Source organism: Neoarius graeffei, chromosome 12 (genome assembly GCF_027579695.1).
Source record: "Neoarius graeffei isolate fNeoGra1 chromosome 12, fNeoGra1.pri, whole genome shotgun sequence".
Lineage (NCBI taxonomy): Eukaryota > Metazoa > Chordata > Actinopteri > Siluriformes > Ariidae > Neoarius > Neoarius graeffei.
Window position 1 is genome coordinate 79,875,399 of NC_083580.1, and position 23,927 is coordinate 79,899,325.

Below are 23,927 nucleotides of genomic sequence, written 5' to 3' on the forward strand. Positions count from 1 at the left end.
AAGAAAGTCACACTTCACTGTGAGATCATAATTTTTCCCGTTCTGATGTTTGAACATTGTGAACATTAACTGAAGCTCTTGATTTGTATCTGCGTGATTTGATGTGATGCATCGTGTTGCTGTCGAGGGATCGGCTGATTAGAGAACTGCAGAAAACAGAACAGCAGGTGGATGGACGGGTGTTCGTAATAATCAGTTATATAAACGTTATCACTTTAGAGTGCAAACAGTTGATAGTTTCTGTCACTCCATCACTTTCCTAGAAATGTCCGATATTTTACTTTCAGAACCAGGTGTTGGTGTTAATGAGTAGAATTGATGATAAAAAAAATACCTTCCAAGAGTTGGACACTGAAAAAGAAAACTGAATAGTCACATGGCTAGCTACAATGATAAGCCACCTATCCAACTTTTGGTGGAAAACTTGCCCAAAAAGGTCCAAAGAACAGAAAAAAAAATGGGGTTGGGCGGAGCAGCACCTCTGTAGCAACTGAACTGTTGAGTTTGTATATGTACATGCTTTTGCAGCATGGTCACTGTGTTTCTAAACAAAATGTAAATCTATGAAGAAAATATACATTTAAAACCCTCGGAGGTCGTTATCATCAGTGATGAGGGCTGATTGTTCTGGTCGTTGTTCTAGAAATCTCAGTGTCAGTGTGAAATTGAGTAAACAGTTTGATTAATCAAACTTGGCACAGCGGAGGGAGAACAGGAGCATGACAAGATTAGAGTTATGACTTTTTTGGCACTGTACACTGGATTTATATTTTTCTATTTAAAAAACGACAACAAACAACAACAACTTTGCTGGCAGGAGGATATCCGAACAGGAACACTCCTTCCTCAGTGGAGGAGCTTGGCAGTCTTACACACTCCGGCTTTCCAAAGACTTTATCGCTGGGAACAGTTGGATAACGTAATGTGATGCTTCCTAACAAAAAAAAAAACCCATCTGTTACTTGATCTCTAGTTTCTTAAGCTGTTTTGAGGAACAGCAAAATCCAAACAAACTGCAGTTGTGAGACAGCAAGCGGAGTTATTACAACTTTTTTTGTCTGGAATCCTAGACATAAATCAATAAGAGTATTCCTGCCTCATGTACAGTTTTCCTGGGACACTTCTATCAAGAATGAGCTGTAAATATTCCTGGATAATATGGCAGGGGGCGGCACGGTGGTGTAGTGGTTAGCGCTGTCGCCTCACAGCAAGAAGGTCCTGGGTTCGAGCCCTGGGGCCGGTGAGGGCCTTTCTGTGCGGAGTTTGCATGTTCTCCCCGTGTCCGTGTGGGTTTCCTCCGGGTGCTCCGGTTTCCCCCACAGTCCAAAGACATGCAGGTTAGGTTAACTGGTGACTCTAAATTGAGCGTAGGTGTGAATGTGAGTGTGAATGGTTGTCTGTGTCTATGTGTCAGCCCTGTGATGACCTGGCGACTTGTCCAGGGTGTACCCCGCCTTTCGCCCGTACTCAGCTGGGATAGGCTCCAGCTTGCCTGCGACCCTGTAGAAGGATAAAGCGGCTACAGATAATGAGATGAGATGAGAATATGGCAGGATTGAATCTGTATAATCTGAAATCGTAATTAAAACAGTGGTTGAAAAAGTGTTCCTTCTTGTGCAGCTTGTGTATTCATTCGGAAGAAGATCAGAAAGTCAGAAATCATAACGAATCCAAAACGACAAATTTCCTGAAGATTCCACTTCATTTTGTGATCCATCCAATTTCAGATTTGTGAAATTCAGTGAAAGCCAGAAGCAATGTACACATGACCTGGCACAGATCATCGAAACTTTACGACAATTTCTAATCATGTTCACATTTGATTGAATTTCATTTGGGGCCTCTGGCATCAGGCCTGACACATCCTGCTCTGCTCTGCTCTGTTCTGTTCTGTTCTGTTCTGTTCTGTTCTGTTCTGTTCTGTTCTGCACCTCGATATCTGTAGAACCGCTCCACATCACAGCGGAGAAACAAAAGGGTAGCAAGCCCCCCCCCCCCAAGCAATCTGGATTATCTCAATAATGATAGCACTCGATTTAATATGTCTCCCACTCTTAATTTCCCCTCTCTTCTGCCCTCTGCAAAGGACAGGAGAAAAAAAAAGTGGAACATTATTAACATTATCAGTTCCACTTTGCTGAGGTCTGGAGTTGTGACAGTGGGATGGAAGGAAGGAAGGAAGGAAGGAAGGAAAAGAAGACAGCGGTTCTTGGAGCATGTGCGTTTTCATCCAGCAAAGGAAATAGCTTTGTGAGCAGCAGGGAAACTTGAACTCATTCACTTTCACCCATCCATGTGTAAAAATACACCATCTACAAATACATCAGGAACACACACACACACACACCCTTGGACAGATCATCATCCTGCTGTCATACATGAACCTCCGATGACGTCCTGACCTGGCGTCTTCGTTTTGTCTCTTAGGAAACGGTCTCTTAGGCTAGACGGCTCCCCGAGCTTTTTATATAATATAAACATTCAATCTGAAAACTTCAAGCAAACAATGGAAAGCCCAGGGCCTAGTGCGGAGGTCGTCACGGCTCACAACACTTCCACGGCATGCACAAATTCACAGAATTCAAACAAAAGATGACAGAACAGGTGTCAGAACAACTGCAAAGGAAAAATGCTCAAATTCAATCAACAAATTCAATCGAACAATCTCGAGAGAAATATCAGCACAAAAAACGCACTAGAAAAAATGAGATCTTAGCAAGTGAAAGAATCTTCAATACAGTTCAAATTATCAAGAATTTCTGATTATAAGATTGAACTAAAGCACAAAGATGATATTTAACAGTTATTCCACAAAATCGAGTCGTACATGAGCCGATAGCCGACGAGGCGCGTAGCACCAAGTTGTCTATAATCCATGTACGACGAGATTGAGTGGAATAACTGTTTTATTCTCTCCACATTCACTGGATTTTGAGAAACAGAGCATTTTTATTTCTATTTGTTGCAAATTCAGTAAATAAATAAAAACTTTATAGAAAACATCCGACAAAATCATTTCCGCTTAGAATGTAAACAAACCAGTGAAATGACAGGAGCAATTTGTGAAAAATGTGATAATAATAATAATTCTTGAAAAAATATATATATGCCTTTACAAAATAATGTAAACCAAAACAAACAAACAAAAAAAACCCACAAAAACAAAATAATGCAACCAAAAAAAAAAAAACACAAACCAAGATGGCCCAAAAAGGAGAGCAACCACCAGCCCCTTCCTCTCTCTGTCTGGTATCTGCCAAACTGATCTTATATCGAGGCTGAACCAGGTGAGACAGGCCTCAGGTGAGCAGGTGGGAGGAGCCAACACAAAACAGGAAAACCAAATGAGCCCAGAGATCGTTACAATTTAAATAAATAAATGCCTTTGTGGGTGGCACGGTGGTGTAGTGGTTAGCGCTGTCGCCTCATAGCAAGAAGGTCCGGGTTCGAGCCCCGTGGCCGGCGAGGGCCTTTCTGTGTGGAGTTTGCATGTTCTCCCCGTGTCCGCGTGGGTTTCCTCCGGGTGCTCTGGTTTCCCCCACAGTCCAAAGACATGCAGGTTAGGTTAACTGGTGACTCTAAATTGAGCGTAGGTGTGAATGTGAGTGTGAATGGTTGTCTGTGTCTATGTGTCAGCCCTGTGATGACCTGGCGACTTGTCCAGGGTGAACCCCGCCTTTCGCCCGTAGTCAGCTGGGATAGGCTCCAGCTCGCCTGCGACCCTGTAGAACAGGATAAAGCGGCTACAGATAATGAGATGAGATGAGAAATGCCTTTAGATCATCGTTTATACAATCATATGTACATGGAACTGGTTGAGACATGTCACGTCCATAACGCAAAAATGAAAAAGCCAGGGTTTTTTTCATGAAGAAATATTTTCATATCGACAGTACATGTTGGTGTTTGTTCAAGTCCCTTTTTCCTTTTATACATTCCATATGATGCTTCTGCAACCATCTTTAAAATTCCATCTGAGAAACTGCTTCTACAAATTGGCTCGTTAATTCTAAGACATTTTGTTTGCCAATGTGAGGGCAAATGTCACATCTACATACAACAATGGTTGATTTTGCATTCCTACACCCTAGGAATACCGATCTGTTTACCAGAAAGAATCCAAAATGGCGAGGAATTGACTGAGAAGAAGCGATTTTTGTTGAACTGCTCATTAAGGCTTAATTAGTCCATAACTTCATTAATAATTGTAATGAAGCAAATCTGGGTAGAAGTTATATGCACCCTAGGTTCCCCTACCTTCATGCCAGAAAGAATCAAAATCACTGAAGAATTGAGAGAGAAGTGATTTGTGTGGAAACTGCTCGTTAGGGATTGATTAATTACTCCATATCTTCATTATTAATTGCAATTATGCAAATTTTTGTAGACGCTATATGCACCCCAGGCAGACCGACCTTCCTGCCAAAAAGAATAAAAATTGGTGAAGAACTGAGAGAGAAGAAGCGATTTTTGTGAAACGTGGATGATGCCAGACGGACAACGGACAACACATGATGGCATAAACTCATCACCTGTTGGCCGGATGAGCTCATAATAACCAGTACAATTTTTAAAAAATAATAATAATAGAGTAATTTCTGAGGAACACTGTTGAAGGAAATTGGTTCATAGTTTTTTTTCCAGGATTCTTGAAGAACGTCTTCTTTCTCTCTCTGTGAGTAAAATCCTTGATGTTTTGATCAGAAATATGGTCCATTACTTAAAAAGATATAAAAATCACGAACTCAATATAATATAATACAATACGATACAATACAATACAAATCCATGTGTGTACGGAAATAAGATGATGACTGAAGGACTAAACCTACTGACTCTGCTCCTGGAATTTCCATCTCTGCATTTTTGAACTCGTAGGCAGATGATTCAGTCTGGAGAGTGCAGGGTGCTTTACTTCCTGTCCTGCTTATACAATTATGTGGGTGAAGATGGTGGGATTCATTTCAGAGCTTTCACATTTCAACGTGTAAACTTTCAACATCATTCAACAGGCAAGAGACATTAACTATAAGCAAACATTTCTTTTGCACTAGCCATCTTTTTATGGTAAGAAATAGCAGATAAAAGGATCTAAAAAGTGACCTTTATTAAGCTTTTAAGTTTCCTCTCCTTGCAAATGTGCATCAAAGTCAATTTACGCCACGTTCAGGGCAAAATCTCTGAATAATCCTTGAGGAAAAGGTACAATCATGCAGTATAATCCCTGATATGTCTATAATCATTTCAGAATACAGTTCCAAAGTCACCCCGCCTTTCGCCCGTAGTCAGCTGGGATAGGCTCCAGCTTGCCTGCGACCCTGTAGAAGGATAAAGCGGCTAGAGATAATGAGATGAGATGAGATGAGTTCCAAAGTCATACCTGAAGCGAGCCAATCCCTGAGTCAATCAACGTTATCTCTTTGTTATTTATTAAATTAATCAATTTTCCTGGTGGGGCGGCACGGTGGTGTAGTGGTTAGCGCTGTCGCCTCACAGCAAGAAGGTCCTGGGTTCAAGCCCCGGGGCCGGCGAAGGCCTTTCTGTGTGGAGTTTGCATGTTCTCCCCGTGTCCGCGTGGGTTTCCTCCGGGTGCTCCGGTTTCCCCCACAGTCCAAAGACATGCAGGTTAGGTTAACTGGTGACTCTAAATTGAGCGTAGGTGTGAATGTGAGTGTGAATGGTTGTCTGTGTCTATGTGTCAGCCCTGTGATGACCTGGCGACTTGTCCAGGGTGAACCCCGCCTTTCGCCCGTAGTCAGCTGGGATAGGCTCCAGCTTGCCTGCGACCCTGTAGAACAGGATAAAGCGGCTACAGATAATGAGATGAGATGAGATGAATTTTCCTGGTGAAAATACATACAAATGCCTACAGTTTGGGATCGTGGCTTCACTTGAGTTATATTCTATTTTTCTCTCCACATTCACTGGATGTGAGCAATTGCACGCTCTGATTGGCTACTCTACTGCTAAGATATCAGCTCATATACCATGAGGAAAGAAAAACAAAATGGCGGAGTGTGTTGCTGAACCAACCAAGGACGAAATAAAAACTCTACTCAAAAACAAACACACAAAAATACAAAAAAGGAACAAAATATGGATTGAAAGTATTTGATAGTAAGAACATATCTTTTTTATTTTTCAAGAATTATTATTATTATTATTATTATTATTATTATTAAATTTTTTCACAAATTGCTCCTGTCATTTCACTGGTTTGTTCACATTCTAAGCGGAAATTATTTTGTCAGACGTTTTGTATAAAGTTTTTATTTATCGAATTTGCAAAAAATAAAAATGCTTCATTTCTCAAAATCCAGTGAATGTGGAGAGAATAAAACAGTTATTCCACTCAATCTCGTCATACATGGATTATAGACAACTCAGTGCTACACGCCTCGTCACCTATCAGATCATGTACGACTCGATTTCATGGAATAACTGTTAATTGTCTCTGAAGATATGTTGTTTTCTCAAGAACTTATTTTTCTCATGATGTTGAGATTGATACCTGAGGTACATCACAGATGAATGCATCCATTTTTACTTTAATCAGAGTCTGGTTTAAAGGTGGAGTAGAAGTGTCAACATCTTACAGCTCTGAGATCCAGGTGGCTGCATTTGACTCCTTGGTTTTGTCCAAAATTTCCTCTTCGGGATCAGTACAGTGCTTCTATCTATCGAGCCTTATCGTTTATCAGTGTGAGACGGTTTTCAAATTAGTGTCCTTCAGTTGAGAAGGCAGCTCTGAAATCTGCAAATACTGTACACCATCACGGACACTTTAGTGATCCTGATCAGCTTCGTTGATGAGAGATTGGGGACTGGGACGTCTCCATGGTTACCGTATGACGTTTGAAAGATGGCACTTAAATGCTCAGCAGTTCAACAAGACGCATGGTGATAAACATCTTCAGGAAATACAATGGAATTACCGAAGAATCGCCATAATAGCAACATGACAAAGTGCTGCTCTCCACAGGGATGTCATACCTTTCTGGACTTTCATAAATATATTATTGTTTTGACAGGAAGAGAGACCACAGCCTTCAGAAAAAAAATAGATTCTTTTTTTTTCTTTTACAAATTTTTTATTTGTAAAGAAGCAAAATAAACACAAATCTCTTTTTAGGTTTGTATCAGTGATTTCTGACAAGAAAAAAAATAATTTTTTTGTTTGTGTCATTCATGGTTAGTTTTTAAGTTTCTGTTTCTGACGTGAAAATCGAATGACCCAAAAGTACACAGATCCAAAACCTTCATCCTGGGACTAAAGATGCTCTGTTGAAGCCAGAGACAAACGCTTTAGGACAACTTTGGAAAGCTAGGTTGCCAATCACGGCTGCGTGATTAAGTCACGCTATTTTTTTATTTCACGCTACTTTTTTAACAAAGTGTGGTGAAGCAGCTTTTAGCTACTATGCAGTGCAGCCATGGAACCAACTGCCAGAGGACATTAAAAATGCTCCTGCTGTTGGCAGCTTCAAATCTAGGTTAAAGACCAAGCTGTTTTCAGATGCTTTCTGTTAAATAATTAATATTGTCTTCTTTACATTTTTTATAATCTTTACTTTCTCTGCATGTTTTAAATTTACTTTAACTTTAACTTTATTCTATTTTATTCTTTATTCTATTCTGCTGGTTTCTTTTTTCTCCTCCTATTTGAACTACTACTTCATTTTATTATTTTATATTTACTATTGTTTAATTCTTATTATTTTCTTTTAATTCTTTTAATTAATTGTTTTAGAATAAAAATACAATTATTTTATGTAATTTTATTTCTCTATTGTTTACTGTTTTTACTTCTGTAAAGCACATTGAACTGCCATTGTGTATGAAATGTGCTATATAAATAAACTTGCCTTGCCTTGCTATTTTTTTATGACACCGTCTCAAAACAAGAAAAAGAAGAAGAAGAAGATATTCCAAGCAATATGACCAACTTCTGATGGCTTGGAACATCAGTGTGGTTTGGTGTTAACGGTGGTCCAGGGTGTTGATATACACTCAGCGGCCACTTTAATAGGAACTTGTTCTTGATTCTACAACAACAACAACAATCGTTTTATTACCCATTTTTAGTGCTATTTACATTTTTTGAATATTTATTTTTCATAACAAGTTTTAATAAAAATAAAAAAAATCTAAATAATCCTTGCAAAACTGAATGTGTATTAAGAATTACAGCTAATTCGAGCTTAACAGCTACTAGTTAATAAAGAATTAACTACCGTAGTAGCCATTAAGAAAGGTTTGTTTTAGGTTTTGTTTAAACAGAGAACATGATATCAACATCAATACCATTCAGGGGCGATTCTAGCATCTGATCTTTGGGGGTGCTTAGCCCCCAGAGCTGACAGAGGCACCTGGCTTGAATGACAGTGTTTCCACGTTTATTCCACATTTAGACTAGACTTAACTAGACAAGAAGACTAGACTAGACAAGACTAGACTTATGCAATGTTTTAACAGAAGCTGACCCAATAAACTATGATATCTACACATTTACAACCACAAAGTATCTCGATATGGATGATAAATGTCGTTTTTATCATTCTGTTCATAGACCAGGGAACATCAATATTGCATTATGCATATTATTGTGTTGTTTTTAACAATTGTAACTCCAGTCCATACCTTCACATCTCGCTATACCAGTAATACTCAGGTGCTACTTCGAGTTCCTCATCGGCGTGGAATCCAGTTAAAAAAAACACCATGTCATAGCAAGCACTCACGCGGACAGGCAACCCAATCAGAGGGGACGCAAGGAGGAGAGGGATTTTACTGCTCATAGAACTATCACGTAACAGGTGAATTCAAGAACACACACACGCCCGCGCACACATTCATTGCGCAGTGCGCAAGGGCACTTATTTCTGAAAATTACATCCAAAAGCAGTGTTTTTGAGGGTGCTGAGCTAGTGGGTGCTGAGCTCGTTTTTGGGGGTGCTTGAGCACCACCAAAAATAGGCTAAACACGCCCCTGATACCATTCCAGACTATGGGGTCTCAGTAACAAATAATACATTTTCCATAATTTGTTCTCGCTTTAGGAAGATAGTACAACTGTTTTGCAGAATGCCTCATGTTATAGGTGTGAATCTTGGAATACAGAAGGTAACAATTTGTTATGAAATTTAATCATAAAAATGGCAATGAGGGAAGATCCCTGTTCTTGGCTGCGGGAGTGGAACCCAATGTGTTCTGTTTCCTGTTGCATGCTGAGATGCTTTTCTGCTCATCATGGTTGTAAAGAGTGATTATACAGTATGAGTTACTATATCCTTCCTGGCAAAAAAACAAAAAGCTCAAACTGCTCAATCTGTCCATTTCCCTCTGACCCTCTTTTATCAACAAGGCGTTTGTTTCCACCCACAGAACTGTCGCTCATTCACTCGATGTTTGGTTTTTGTTTTCCGCACCATTCTGTGTAAACTCTAGAGACTGTTGTGTGTGAAAACCCCAGGAAGGAGATCAGCAGTTTCTGAAATATTCAAACCAGCAGTCCATCTGGCTCAAACAGTGAAAGAAAGTCACACTTCACTGTGAGATCACCATGTTTCCCATTCTGATGTTCGAACATTGTGAACATTGACTGAAGCTCTTGATTTGTATCTGCGTGATTTGATGCACTGTTCTGCTGTCGAAGGATCGGCTGTTCTCAAAACGGTTTATAACCAGACAGAAGTCTCATATCATATCTCATGTTTTTCCTTCTGTTTCTGCATAATATAAAGGCTAAAGGTCTGTCTAGGTGGGGCATTTTGAGCTCGAGTTAAAAAGGAAGCATCCTGCAAGCCAAATGACTTCACACACAATAAGGGTGGAACACGCTGGTGGACACGATGGAGCCAGTGCTCCTGTCATGTTTTCCGTTAGCTCTGTACTGTTGAGGTCGTCCTGTCTCTTCCTGCTAGACACTGACAGGTTTAAAATAACACACAAGGTCATTCACAGTCAAGTGGTTTGTTGTTGTTGTTGTTGTAAGTGTTGTTACATTCCTTTCATTCATTCGATTCGATTTAATCAGAAACACATAGAATCTTTGGTTAATTTGATTAAATTAGCTTTTATCTACAGGAGATGGTCTTGATTTAAAAACCTTTTCCACCACTGCTTAACAATACACGACTGAGAAAGAAATGCATCATCTCTTACAACTATCCTACCAAATATGTCCATCATACGTCCTTCAGAATATCCCACGGCACAGCAGACCTCACTCAGGACCGTGTTCTAGCATTAAATCCATCCGTGACTGCGTCCACTGACGATTCCACCAAATAACCCACACGTGACCCACTCACAGACCCCTTACACCACCATTGATATCGATGAACCTCATCACGACTAATGGCTTTTGACTTCCAGGCTTCATTAGGATCAAGTCCTTGATATCCAATTAGCACTAATGGCCCTCTTGGGTGTTTGATTACATCAAAAGTCTGAAGTTTGGCTCAAAGAGAAGTGAAGAAAAGTACATCGGACTTTTTTCAATCCATTTATGAACCCTTAAAAAGCTTTCTTAAGAAATATTTTATAGATCTGTCACATAAGTTGACCTGTCGTGTCACTGTATAGACCGAAGATTGATTGGAAACTTCGGTACAAACTGCCAACGTGGCACTTAGAGCATCTGGCAGGTGTCTGATGGGCTATGAAATCTGTCAATCTGGGGAAAAAAGGTTGTTAACTTCAGAACGACGCCTGAAAAAGATTCCAAGGGTGGGAAGTTTTGAGAATGGGAGCAGTGGTCAGGAGAAGGACGGGAAAATTAGCTCTCGTAAGTTGACCATGAAGTAAGGGTGAGCGATGTGACAAAAATGCTCATCGTATCATGATACATGATGTGTATCATGATATATTGTTGAGAAATACATTATTATTTTTAATTTATTTTAATATCCGAAAAAAATTGGACATTACACACACTGAAAATAAGAGAACCTTAAACAAAAAAAACTAGACGTTTCTTTAAATTTTCTCATTTAAAATTCAATAACTAACCTAATTCACTCATCAATATCTGCAATATCATCACAGAAATGTCTGTTGTGTCATCATTAATTTCATTTTAGATTTCATTTTAGATTTTATATTGCGGGCGGCACGGTGGTGTAGTGGTTAGCGCTGTCACCTCACAGCAAGAAGGTTTGGGTTCGAGCCCCGGGGCCGGCGAGGGCCTTTCTGTGCGGAGTTTGCATGTTCTTCCTGTGTCCGCGTGGGTTTCCTCCGGGTGCTCCGGTTTCCCCCACAGTCCAAAGACATGCAGGTTAGGTTAACTGGTGGCTCTAAATTGAGCGTAGGTGTGAATGTGAGTGTGAATGGTTGTCTGTGTCTATGTGTCAGCCCTGTGATGACCTGGCGACTTGTCCAGGGTGTACCCCGCCTTTCGCCCGTAGTCAGCTGGGATAGGCTCCAGCTCGCCTGCGACCCTGTAGAAGGATAAAGCGGCTAGAGATAATGAGATGAGATTTTATATTGCCATATAGCCCAGCCCTTACCATGGATCCATCACGTTACATCAAACATCATTTCAAGCCAATTACAAATCTACAAACCTCACAACATTTTAACATCACCGTCACCACACAGCTTCATTTTGCCTGTTTAATATACGGTACACACCACCATGCAATGTTCTTTATATTATATGGACACATTCGCAAAAAAAATGCAAGTAAATCAAAATTATTTTAATTTTGAACCAATTTGCTGTTTCAGCAATGCGCATCTAATCAGCGGGAAAACACTGGGAGTGACATCATCAGAGTGAAATATTGGGAATTATTATACATACAGGACACTTTTTCGATGGAATAAAACCATGTGCTCTATTCCCTTCTAGCGGGTTTTGTTCACTTGGTTTGATAGCATGCAATATTGTTAGCATATCGCTTATCCTACGTGTATTACATCACTCTACCCAATGGAGAATGAGTGTTGAATATGGTTTACGATATTGCATGGTTGTCAAGATAACTTGACGTCACACATCGGAGACATAAAACTTCCACACTAGCAAGCGACTGTGACAATTTGTAAACAAACATGGCTGCCAGGTTTGCTTCATTACAAAATACAGAAGATTTTGAGAGAATTTTGAAAGAGAAAGACATGTTGAACACCCGAAAGGAATGTGTATGTATCTCATCTCATTATCTGTAGCCGCTTTATCCTGTTCTACAGGGTTGCAGGCGAGCTGGATCCTATCCCAGCTGACTACGGGCGAAAGGCGGGGTTCACCCTGGACAAGTCGCCAGGTCATCACAGGGCTGACACATAGACACAGACAACCATTCACACTCACATTCACACCTACGCTCAATTTAGAGTCACCAGTTAACCTAACCTGCATGTCTTTGGACTGTGGGGGAAACCGGAGCACCCGGAGGAAACCCACGTGGACACGGGGAGAACATGCAAACTCCACACAGAAAGGCCCTCGCCGGCCACGGGGCTCGAACCCGGACCTTCTTGCTGTGAGGCGACAGCGCTAACCACTACACCACCGTGCCGCCTGTGTGTGTATAATAATAACAATAATAATAATAATAATAATGTGGGCGGCATGGTGGTGTAGTGGTTAGCGCTGTCACCTCACAGCAAGAAGGTCCGGGTTCGAGCCCCGTGGCCGGCGAGGGCCTTTCTGTGTGGAGTTTGCATGTTCTCCCCGTGTCCACGTGGGTTTCCTCCGGGTGCTCCGGTTTCCCCCACAGTCCAAAGACATGCAGGTTAGGTTAACTGGTGACTCTAAATTGAGCGTAGGTGTGAATGTGAGTGTGAATGGTTGTCTGTGTCTATGTGTCAGCCCTGTGATGACCTGGCGACTTGTCCAGGGTGTACCCCGCCTTTCACCCGTAGTCAGCTGGGATAGGCTCCAGCTTGCCTGCGACCCTGTAGAACAGGATAAAGCGGCTACAGATAATGAGATGAGGTGAGATAATAATGTTGGTTGGCTTTTTTCATGGTTTAATTAAATATATTCCATTCAGCTACTCGTCTTCGACTTCTTCATTCAATCTCATGCTAGCTGGATGGAATATATCTGATATACCACTCAACGCCAGCCAATATTATTTAAATATGTCACTCAGATCTGCGATGGATTTCATCTGAAAAATGCAAGTTTTTCAACACGAGAAGATAAACTTCATATCTTCAAGCCAGCATGTGATTTTTCTTTTTATTATATTGACACATTCACAAACAAAAAGTCCACAAATTTATCAAAACAATTCATCGATTTCCTCACGAGTGACAAGTGTCACGGTTTTGGTTCTCCATGTCCCGATGGAGCTCGGATGAAAAATACCAGTAGCAAGTGGTGTATTTCCCAGTAAAACACTCGTGTGTGTGTGTGTATAATATAAACCGTTTACAGTGTGTTGGAGCTGGGTCTCCTGTCAGAGCTGCTGTTACAGATATTTGACGCATTCGAGCTGTGGTATATTCAGAATCAAATGTCTTGAAGTGACACGTTCCAGATGTGTTCCAATTCCACTGGTCATTTTCAAGCTTCAGCTACTTAAAAGGCCAGATGCTGTGTAACATGGCAGCGACACAACGAACGCCTGAAATATGTCTGGGCAGCTGGAACACAAGTCTAACCCTTGCCTTTGATGCACCATGGGACCCACCCTCGCCGTCACTTGGTTTAGTCCACTGAAAGGGAAATGCTGTCCCAGTGATATCATCAGTCGGAAAAAGAGACCTAGCTATAGCTCCTTTTTGTGAACTGAAAATAATTTTTTATACAAGTTGTTTGTTTTTTTGTAATGCTTGACTATTTATATACTATTTATGACACTTCTGTAACTTATTTCTAACTGGCAACACATTTACTTTGGACTCAACTCTACAGCAATGTTGATTACAAGTAAGTGAAATAGTTTACTTGTCTCTCATTAGTTTAGTCAATTTGGTAGATATTTTTTCTTTTTAAAAAGATGAATCAAATGCATATGAATACTGTAATGTTAAAAATGCTTGTAAAACATTTCAGAATAGATTATCGACAGATTTTTTGCTTGTTTATGAGGAAATAAGTTTTTGAAAAAAGGGGTTACATTTTACACAAATCCTGATGTTCAGAATTAGAGCTTGGGTGTTTCGCATGCTTTTTCTGGAACAGGTGCAACTTCATGAACTTGAAATGTTCCTTAAATAAGTAAGGATAAAAATGTGAAGTTTAAAAAAAACTGAACATTTTGGAAGTTGGCAATCATGTGGATTGGTCGTGAGAATTTCACTAAATGTGTGGCTTAATGCAAACGAATAGAAGAAGAAGAAATTTTATTTCATTTAGACATAAAACCATGATGTTACACAAGACGTCCTGTTTATAATAATCATCATCATCATCATTATAAGAATCTCTATTCCACCCAGTGTAAGCTGACCTATTGTGATGCTTATAAATGTAATATATTCTTTATAAATTACAAATCCAAGCTTCAGAGAGGCTTTTCTTCCAGGCTACAAGAAGCACCAGAGCTCCTCTGTCCACTGACGCTCTTTCAACCGAGTGTTGTTAGCAACGAGCGATATCAACAGGGCATGCAAGCAATTACACCTCTGACCTCACGCTTCTCCACCTACCAGACCTGGCGTGAGCAAAAAGCGCCTGTTATTATGCACCCGAATCAGACTCATCACTGATGAAATTGTACATGAGGTAGAAAGAGAAAGAACAGCTGGAAAGCAAAGACCATGGAAAATGTTGTATATATTTATGCAGCTCAAAAAACATCCACGCCATGTCAGGGGTATTCGTCGGACCATTAAGGAGCCAATGAGCTATCGCCATAATTAAGCTGTTTATCTTTTTCTGTCCTTGTCCATGACATCGCACTGAATGTTATTCTTGATATAAGGTTGTGACAGCTATTAGTGAGGGTTGGGACTCTTGACAAAAAGAGATGAAATTCGAAAATTTTGGCTGTGCAGCGTACAATTCAACGACAAATCATCAGGACCGGTTTTAACAAATACAATACGATTAGTGTAGCGATGATTTTGTAAAATGCGTATGGTAAAATGGTCTCAAACAAAAACAAGCTGCAGTCTGAGTATTATTTTCAAGTTTGCTACTGGAAATGCGTGCCCTGCTTCTTAGTCACATCCCACTGATACAACAGCGATTTGCCAATGATTACAATGTTTAATGTATTAATAAACCATTCATTATACTTTATAATTATTTATAGTTACATTTAATGTTGGGGCGGCACAGTGGTGTAGTGGTTAGCACTGTCGCCTCACAGCAAGAAGGTCTGGGTTCGAGCCCCGTGGCCGGCGAGGGCCTTTCTGTGTGGAGTTTGCATGTTCCCCCCGTGTCCGCGTGGGTTTCCTCCGGGTGCTCCGGTTTCCCCCACAGTCCAAAGACATGCAGGTTAGGTTAACTGGTGACTCTAAATTGAGCGTAGGTGTGAATGTGAGTGTGAATGGTTGTCTGTGTCTATGTGTCAGCCCTGTGATGACCTGGCGACTTGTCCAGGGTGTACCCCGCCTTTCGCCCGTAGTCAGCTGGGATAGGATCCAGCTTGCCTGCGACCCTGTAGAACAGGATAAAGCGGCTAGAGATAATGAGATGAGATGAGATGAGATTTAATGTTGTGGAACATACACAAGACAAGTTCATTCCTGTTATGCTTGACATTACAGCAGCTGCAAACAGTCGTTCGCTCACCAGTCGGTCTAAGTTAATAAGACAAAGAATAAACACAGCTGGTCAAAGTGCTGATACTGGAGACTCCTTCTATAAATGTTACGTAAAGGTTTTTGCCATAGAAAACGTCACCATAACAATAAAACGTCTCTCAAAAGTGAAGCAACCGCAGGTCTAGCGCTCCTGCTGGCTGGCTTCAGTATAACACATTGCCCCACCCATTCCCACATGTTTTAATGACAAAATAATTTTTTTAATGCCACATTTTACATCAAAACTCTTTCCATCTCCAGTGTCTAGTTTTCTCTATGCTGATATCTGCACATTTTTTTTATTTTCCCACAAAAATTAGGTTTAAAAAAGTTATTCATACACTTGGGAATGAAGTGATTGACAGCCTCGAACTTGGTATTGGGAGAAGGAGGCGTGGCCCACCAAATGAGTACCTGATTTCGACTCTCGTCTCTCTTGTGCAGATTCTGGCTCCAGATTTGACAACATGGCCAAGGAATTTTGGCTTCATTTCCATAGAACAGAACCACACTACAGTTCATGTTTTGTTTTTTCTTATCAATGGTATCAACAATTCTACATTTTTCTGAGTTAACTAACACCATTTTAACTCTAGGTAATAGTGAAACAGCTTCCATACAAGTCCCTGTGAATGAGCTGTTACTTTAGAATCTACAGCATATTAGAACTCAAGCATTAATATAAATCCAGGATGGGCGATACCACTGATTCTCTTTTCGATCCGATACCAAGCAATATTAAGTTTAGTATCAACTAATGATGGTAAAATGAAAAGAAAAGAAAAACAGCATCACGTCTCTAAAACGTAAGCAACCACAGCTCTAGCACCCCTGCTGGCTGGCTGCAGTATAACATGTAGCCCTGCCCATCAACATGTATTTCAATGACAAAAGAACCTTTTTTTCATCTCACTTTTTTTCTATGTCAGATTTTTTAAAATTCACTTTTAAAACGTTATTCTACAATGTAGAAGGTGTGGCTACATTTGGGAATGAAGTGATTGATGTGGCTTTATTTATTCCAGAATTCATGATTCAGGATCAACAGCATGTTCTTGTAATTAAAGTTGCGAATTGTACAAGCCATCACCAACCACCTGCGTCTTTACTTTGTGTAATCTTTACTCATGTCGTTTGATTGAAAAACGTTCTTGTGAAGTTATTTACAGTATTTTGTTCCTGATGTTGGAAAGAAAAGCAGTGGTATATTTGATTCCTTCAAAATGGAGTCACTGAACATTGATTCTCGTCTGTGTGTGCAAGCGTGTTGGTTGCTTGGTTGAACTCCAGGGTGACAGATGTTTAATTAATTGTTTGTTTGTTTTTTCGTGTGTATACAGAGCATGCAGCATGAAAGCATGTATCACCATGAGCCAAGACATGCCCAGGCCGCTCAGAAGCTTAGAAACTTGTGAAGAATCCTAGACTGGGAGGAGTACAATTGCATGCTACATCTGTTATCAGCTTCCAAAACCTAAAAAGCTTAACTTCCTGTCGGGCCACCCAGAGTATTTAGAAAAGGAAGTGGCTATATGAAAGGAGAGCCATGTGATACCATCGAACATATGATTTGCACGCACTGGACTGACCACAGTAGATCTTTCTCCAGGGTTGGGGCTGGAGTTGTAGCTTCCGACTGTAGTCTTACTACAAAAGCAAAGTAGTTTCAAGAGCGAGTTCAGGGTGAATCAAAAGATGAGCAAATTATGTACACATTGCAAATGTGTACAACCATCAAAAGCTAATTTCATTTGGTTGCATTTTTGTTATATTTATTCGACAAACTTCTCTGACTGCTGCTCGACTGTTTATTAATTCATTATTAATATTTATTGAGTAATATTTCAGTTTATGTCTCTTGTGGGGGCGGCACGGTGGTGTAGTGGTTAGCGCTGTCACCTCACAGCAAGAAGGTCTGGGTTCGAGCCCCGTGGCCGGCGAGGGCCTTTCTGTGCGGAGTTTGCATGTTCTCCCCATGTCAGCGTGGGTTTCCTCCGGGTGCTCCGGTTTCCCCCACAGTCCAAAGACATGCAGGTTAGGTTAACTGGTGACTCTAAATTGAGCGTAGGTGTGAATGTGAATGGTTGTCTGTGTCTATGTGTCAGCCCTGTGATGACCTGGCGACTTGTCCAGGGTGAACCCCGCCTTTCACCCGTAGTCAGCTGGGATAGGCTCCAGCTTGCCTGCGACCCTGTAGAACAGGATAAAGCGGCTAGAGATAATGAGATGAGATGTCTCTTGTGCTCTTTCTCCATCCTTTTCTGTAACAGGGTTAAAAATGAGCTTATTTGAAATAATTATTCATGTTGTTATAGTTCTGTATGATATTTGTGTGTTGTATTTGAATTATCATCATTATTACACTATTTACACTATAAATTATGAGAACATTCTGCTGTAAGCCCATTGTGAGCCAATGATGTTCTTTTCTTTCTTTTTTTCCCATGTCAGCAAAGTTTTATCTGATTTACTGGATAATTTGTGTGTAGTTCCCAAGATAACTTTTCAGAGAGAGAGAGAGAGAGAGAGAGAGCATAACAGTTACACTTCTCTTTAGTGATTATTAAGAAAGCATTATATTAAAATACATTAAATACAGTAAAAATTGCCTCAATGAGGCTGAAGCTCAGACCAGCCACTGTTGTTGTGTGTGAGTTTGAAATCCGATCAATCCTGTGAGAGGAGTAGCAATTTTTGTGAAATTGCATATGACCCCTGTGTAGCCTCATTCATGGCAGGTGGCGCCACCTGGTAAACAACTCTTGTCTTTATGTCTTTAGAGTCTTCTGGGTGAGTTTCAGTGAAAACATTCTAGCAGTTTACGAAGAGTAGCGTTTAATGTGACAAGTCACCCAAAAATTTCAGACACCCATAAAATTGTAAATATGACAGGTGGCGCCACCATCTTGACAACTTTGGAACATTGTATATGAGTTTGATCGAAATCCGATCAATCCTGTAGGAGGAGTAGCGACTTTTGTAAATTGTAGACGGACGAGGATGACGGACAGATGACGCATGATCACATAAGCTCATCCTGCCTGGCCTACATCCGGATGAGCTAAAAATGAGACATAACCTGAAGCTAATACAAGGTACATTGGCTAACGTTATGGCATCTAGCAAGGTGATTTGACTAGCAGTGTGATGGGTAGTTTGCATTTTACAAACCATCAGTCAAGCACATAAGCACTCGCATTTTTGTAAAAGCTCAAATATTATAGCTTCTGAAACTTCTGAACAAGAAGTTAAAGTCTTGAAGCTGAACACTAAACACGTTATATATATGGACAAACATACAGTGTCCTTCTCATACTAAATATTCTTTACCATATTTGACAGCTGGACATGCAACGCAGGAGGTTCCACCGAGGTCCACTCAACACTGAGGACTTCAGTGTCCTCATAGCTAATTACACCCAAGCTCCACATCCCTATTCTGTCCTTAATTGAGGCATCAAATTTCTGAGGCATCTCTAAGCTTCATCATTTCATTTATGAAAGCTGTTCAGATCAGATGAGGTCAAACTACACAGATCCATGAAGATACACCAGCCACATCCACCACAGTTCTGGATACTGCATAAATCTCTTGCATTGAAAGCTGAAAGAAAAAAAAACCCCTCTGACTGTTTACATATCGGAGCCATCTGTTCTATGTAGCTCCCGGTCCAGCTGTCTTCCCTTGACCCTCCAGTCGCCGATGGGAAAGACAGAACCTGCCTCAGGCGCTGAGGTTTTATGGCTCACCAGCCAGTGTGGAAAAAGGATTTGTTTCCACCATCTGTTCCTGGCTGTGCTCTGTTAGGAAAGAATCAGAAAAGGTGAAAGTAAATGGGTGGCAGATGAACAGAGTTATGTGGCAAGGTGATCCGGCTGCTTCTGTCTCTGTTTCTCCGTCCATCACGAATTCAAAACGAGCAAATTATTCAGTGTCGCCTTAACAATAATCCAGGGGAAATTCATAAGAAAGACAACGATGTTCTGGAACATTGCTGATGTTTGCCTGGTGAAATCAGAGCAATCAATAATGACTCACTTTATTTGTTTGTGTTTTTTAGAAATTGAAGCAAAGGAGGCATGCGATTGGCTCCGAGCTGCCGGCTTCCCTCAGTATGCACAGCTTTTCAAAAGTAAATATTGATTTGCGGTAATTAATTGCAGCAACAAACAAACACTTTCAAATGAACAGCAAACAGTGTTTGACATGTAATTCTGTTCGGTGTCCAGCTTGCCACATTCCTATTGACATAGACTGGGTAAAGAGTGATCATGAATTCCTGGATAGTGACACATTAGACACTCTCTGCAGGTGAGTGCATGATGTTCTGGATTGCATTTTTTATGAGGTGGGAATTTAGTGGATAGTATTCATTTCTGACACATTCATGCTTTCTTTTGCACCCAGGAGACTAAACACCTTAAACAAATGTGCGGAGATGAAGCTGGATCTGAGCAGATTCAAACGCAGAGTGAGTTTATGAGAAAATTTGAGTGGGAAATAAATCTTCACACCATCAAACAAACTTTCTTTTCTACATCCTAAACACAACATGTACTGACATGCAATTGGTTCATTTGTTATTTGTACTCTAGGGTGAAGTCGATGACGATGTGGAGCCCTGTGCCATCAGCCCGAAGTGGTCCTATGACCAAAAGTGTAGGCGCTGGATACGCACAGATGGTATGGACTTTCTGCCATCTGTGGACAGCCCTATCTCAGGTCTGAGAAGGTCTGAAAGCTGTGAGGCTTCTCTGTCAGACAGCAGTGAGCACCATGAGATTCTCTCCATGCACAGCTCCAGCAGTGCTGACAGCGATGGCGGTGGTACCAGCCTCAAAACTTCAGAAGATCCTGAGACAAGCCGAAGCTCCTCTAGATGCTCCTCAACTTACAAACACTTGTCCCCAGACAGCTCCTTCAGTGGACCTCCATCCCCAGGAGAGCCTCATAACTTCAGCATTGAAGAACGCTTCCTTGAGAAGCCTCCTATGAAGAAGGGGCAGAGCCTTCTTCGCAAGATGGACAAGCTCCGACTCCGAGGGTCAACCCTACGGCCCCATGCCCAAAGTGGGAAATCACGGTTAGTCATAAGTAGTCCTATACTACAGGATGGTCATGCGGAGGTGAAGCATGAGGAGCTCCAACATCTTAACATTTCAGGACTCCCGGATAAGCCATGTAGCCCAGTGTCTTGTGCACCACCTTATGGCTCCAGCAGCAGTCCTTCAGAGAACAGCAGTGCAGTAAGTACACCCAGTCCAGTCACCAAGGTTCGTAGTAACTGCAAAAGACAGAACATTCAATCACAGGCAAAAGAACAAGCCTGTGTTGGTGAGCAGGAGATCCCCAACCAACAAAATCTTAATGGTAACACCATCTTTGAGATTCCACACGGTCACAAGCCCGGCACTTTTCCCACGATTTTGCATAACACTGTGCTATCACCTGTTGATTACACCTCTGTCAACTGGAGGACCGGAAGCTTTCATGGATGCCATCGGCGTAGATGTCGGAGCAGTACAGCCAAAGACCAAGAACCACCATGCAGTCCTCTGGTGGCACATGACCATCGTGTTAGCATTTATGACAATGTCCCAGATCATGTGCAAATTATCAGTGACGATGTGTTTTCAGCCTTGGATAGTGTCATGGAAAGTATTACTGGATTACAGCAACTGGTCACTTCATGGACAGACAAACTGCCTGAAGATGGAGATTCAGATTTCTCCCACTCCAACTCTCCTTCCCCTTCTTCTCTCACTGACATCCACCTTGAGATCAAAGAGCAGAGTGAAACGGACCAAACTGTCCCAAAGCAATATTGCAGCAAAATCTCAGAGACAGATCAGTTCCCTTGGTAAGAGATAATTACACCACCTTTTGGAAAATTTTAAACAGATCTGATCTGCTACATTGCAATAGCAAATAATGCCATATGGTTTTGTACATTTCAGTGCTCAGAAACTTCACTGGTGCAGTGAACAGATCTTCTCATCACATAGTCCCACCACCCGAGCCATTGAGTCCCAGCTTGCCCCATGTGTTTCAATGCTGCAGAGACTGAGTCTGCTCACACTGACTGTTCTGATGGACAAACACTCACCCTTCAGCAAGCAAGGATGGAACTGGTAAGATGACCTGAGGATGAAGGAACTGCAAAAGAACAAATTTAATAACGTGCGTAGGCATAAGCAAGACCAGGTTCAGAGATTCATTCATTATTTGTACATGGAAACACACCATTCACCAGACAAATATGTAACCATGGTTCTACGACTGAGCTGATGACCACCAGGGCAGTTTCCTTCAGAACTACTGGAGTTTTCCTGTTTGATTGTTTCCTTGTCAAGTATTGCTGGTGGTCCTCCACTCAGTCTGCAGTTACATACATAACTTACCATTCTACTTCCTTTCATTCCAGACCACCAAAGTGGTTTCCTTTGGTGGAAACTAGTGGAGACTGTCTATTAAAGACGTCATGAGGGTTAATAACACCAGACTATACTAACAACACTCAAACACTACAAACACCATTGTTTGTTGAGACTCGAATATCATTCAAGTATAAATATTACTCATTGTTGAGGAAGAGATTCACTTAAGGAGATCTCATCTCATCTCATTATCTCTAGCCGCTTTATCCTGTTCTACAGGGTCGCAGGCAAGCTGGAGCCTATCCCAGCTGACTACGGGCGAAAGGCGGGGTACACCCTGGACAAGTCGCCAGGTCATCACAGGGCTGACACATAGACACAGACAACCATTCATACTCACATTCACACCTACGGTCAATTTAGAGTCACCAGTTAACCTAACCTGCATGTCTTTGGACTGTGGGGGAAACCGGAGCACCCGGAGGAAACCCACGCGGACACGGGGAGAACATGCAAACTCCGCACAGAAAGGCCCTCGCCGGCCCTGGGGCTCGAACCCAGGACCTTCTTGCTGTGAGGCGACAGCGCTAACCACTACACCACCGTGCTGCCCACTTAAGGAGATGATATTGGAATTTTTTTTTTGACAATAAGTGCACAGCTTTCAGACCATGAGCTGGCTGAGTGGTTCATGTGTCCATCTTTCAACCAGGAGATTGTGATTTGTGGTCAGGTCATACCAAAATTGTACCTACTGCCATCTGGAAAGACGCTCTGCAATACAAATGCAAGTAGGGAGTCAAACTCTCCTAGTTACCAGAGGACCAGCCCTTCACTGTAACCCTAGCTCTGAACCCAGAGATTGGTGCCACCTGATGTGCCTTAAGGACCTGGTTAGTACTGGGGTGGGAGTCTGCCTGGGAAGATCAGGTCCTGGCATGGGAGGGACTTGAACTTTTTTGACAGCTTTCAAAGATGTTGATAGACTGATGCCATATTTTTCCATTTTCCTTTCACTTTCAGGTTTTTCCCTACATCCTGTTGCATGTTGCATTCTTGCTAACAGCTTTTGCATTTGCCCCATGCTGACTGCCAGCTCTTTTAATCTACATCCAAAATGAACTGATAGATTGTATGCTGGATTGCCATGTTGCCAAATCTGAACCACCTAGATAGTCAAAAGTCAAAGTCCTTCCCGTGCCAGGACCTGATCTTCCCAGGTAGTCTCCCATCCCAGTACTAACCAGGTCCTTAAGGCACATCAGGTGGCACCAATCTCTGGGCTCGGGGCTAGGGTTACAGTGAGGGGCTGGTCCTCTGGTAACTGCAAGAGTTTGACTCCCAACTCGCATTTGTATTGCAGCATGCCTTTCCAGGCAGTAGGTACCATCTTGGTATGACCTGACCACAAATCACAATCTCCTGGTTGAGAGGTGGACACATGAACCACTAGGCCAGCTCGTGGTCTGAAAGCTGGGTACTTATTGTCAAAAAAAAAAAATCCAATATCAGCTCCTTGTGCAGCGCTGATCTCTGTTTCTATAGCCCTTGGCCTCTCATCTATACAGTTAGCATTACAGTGGGGGGCTAGTCCTCTGGTGACCATGAGAGTTTGACTCCCCACTCGCGTCTGTGTTGCAGCGTGCCTTGCCAGACAGCAGTAGGTACCATTTTTATGATGGTCTTTTGTATGACCCAACTGCAAGTAGAACTTGCACCTAGATTGTAGCTTATAGGATAAGTGTGAAACACTCTCGAATTCTCAATTTTGTTTGAGGCTATGTCATCAATAATGTCATCCTGCAACACTGAAAGCTATAGTCACAAGCTGCTGCTGATCG

The 23,927-nt window shown here is 41.6% G+C and overlaps 1 protein-coding gene across 3 annotated transcripts in view; it reads left to right on the forward strand.

Annotated features, from left to right (window-relative positions):
- The window catches only part of si:dkeyp-23e4.3 (rho GTPase-activating protein 7), a 98,196-nt gene that overhangs the window by 53,357 nt on the left and 20,912 nt on the right, over positions 1–23,927 (forward strand). For 2 of the 3 annotated variants that reach the window (XM_060936517.1, XM_060936518.1), the window contains 5 exons: positions 19,770–19,841; positions 19,939–20,020; positions 20,117–20,180; positions 20,305–21,569; positions 21,667–21,840. In XM_060936517.1, coding sequence (XP_060792500.1) covers positions 19,770–19,841; positions 19,939–20,020; positions 20,117–20,180; positions 20,305–21,569; positions 21,667–21,840 — 1,657 coding nt within the window. Of the gene's footprint in view, positions 1–13,683; positions 13,886–19,769; positions 19,842–19,938; positions 20,021–20,116; positions 20,181–20,304; positions 21,570–21,666; positions 21,841–23,927 lie in introns of those variants that run through there. The other variant, XM_060936519.1, reaches the window with a different exon arrangement.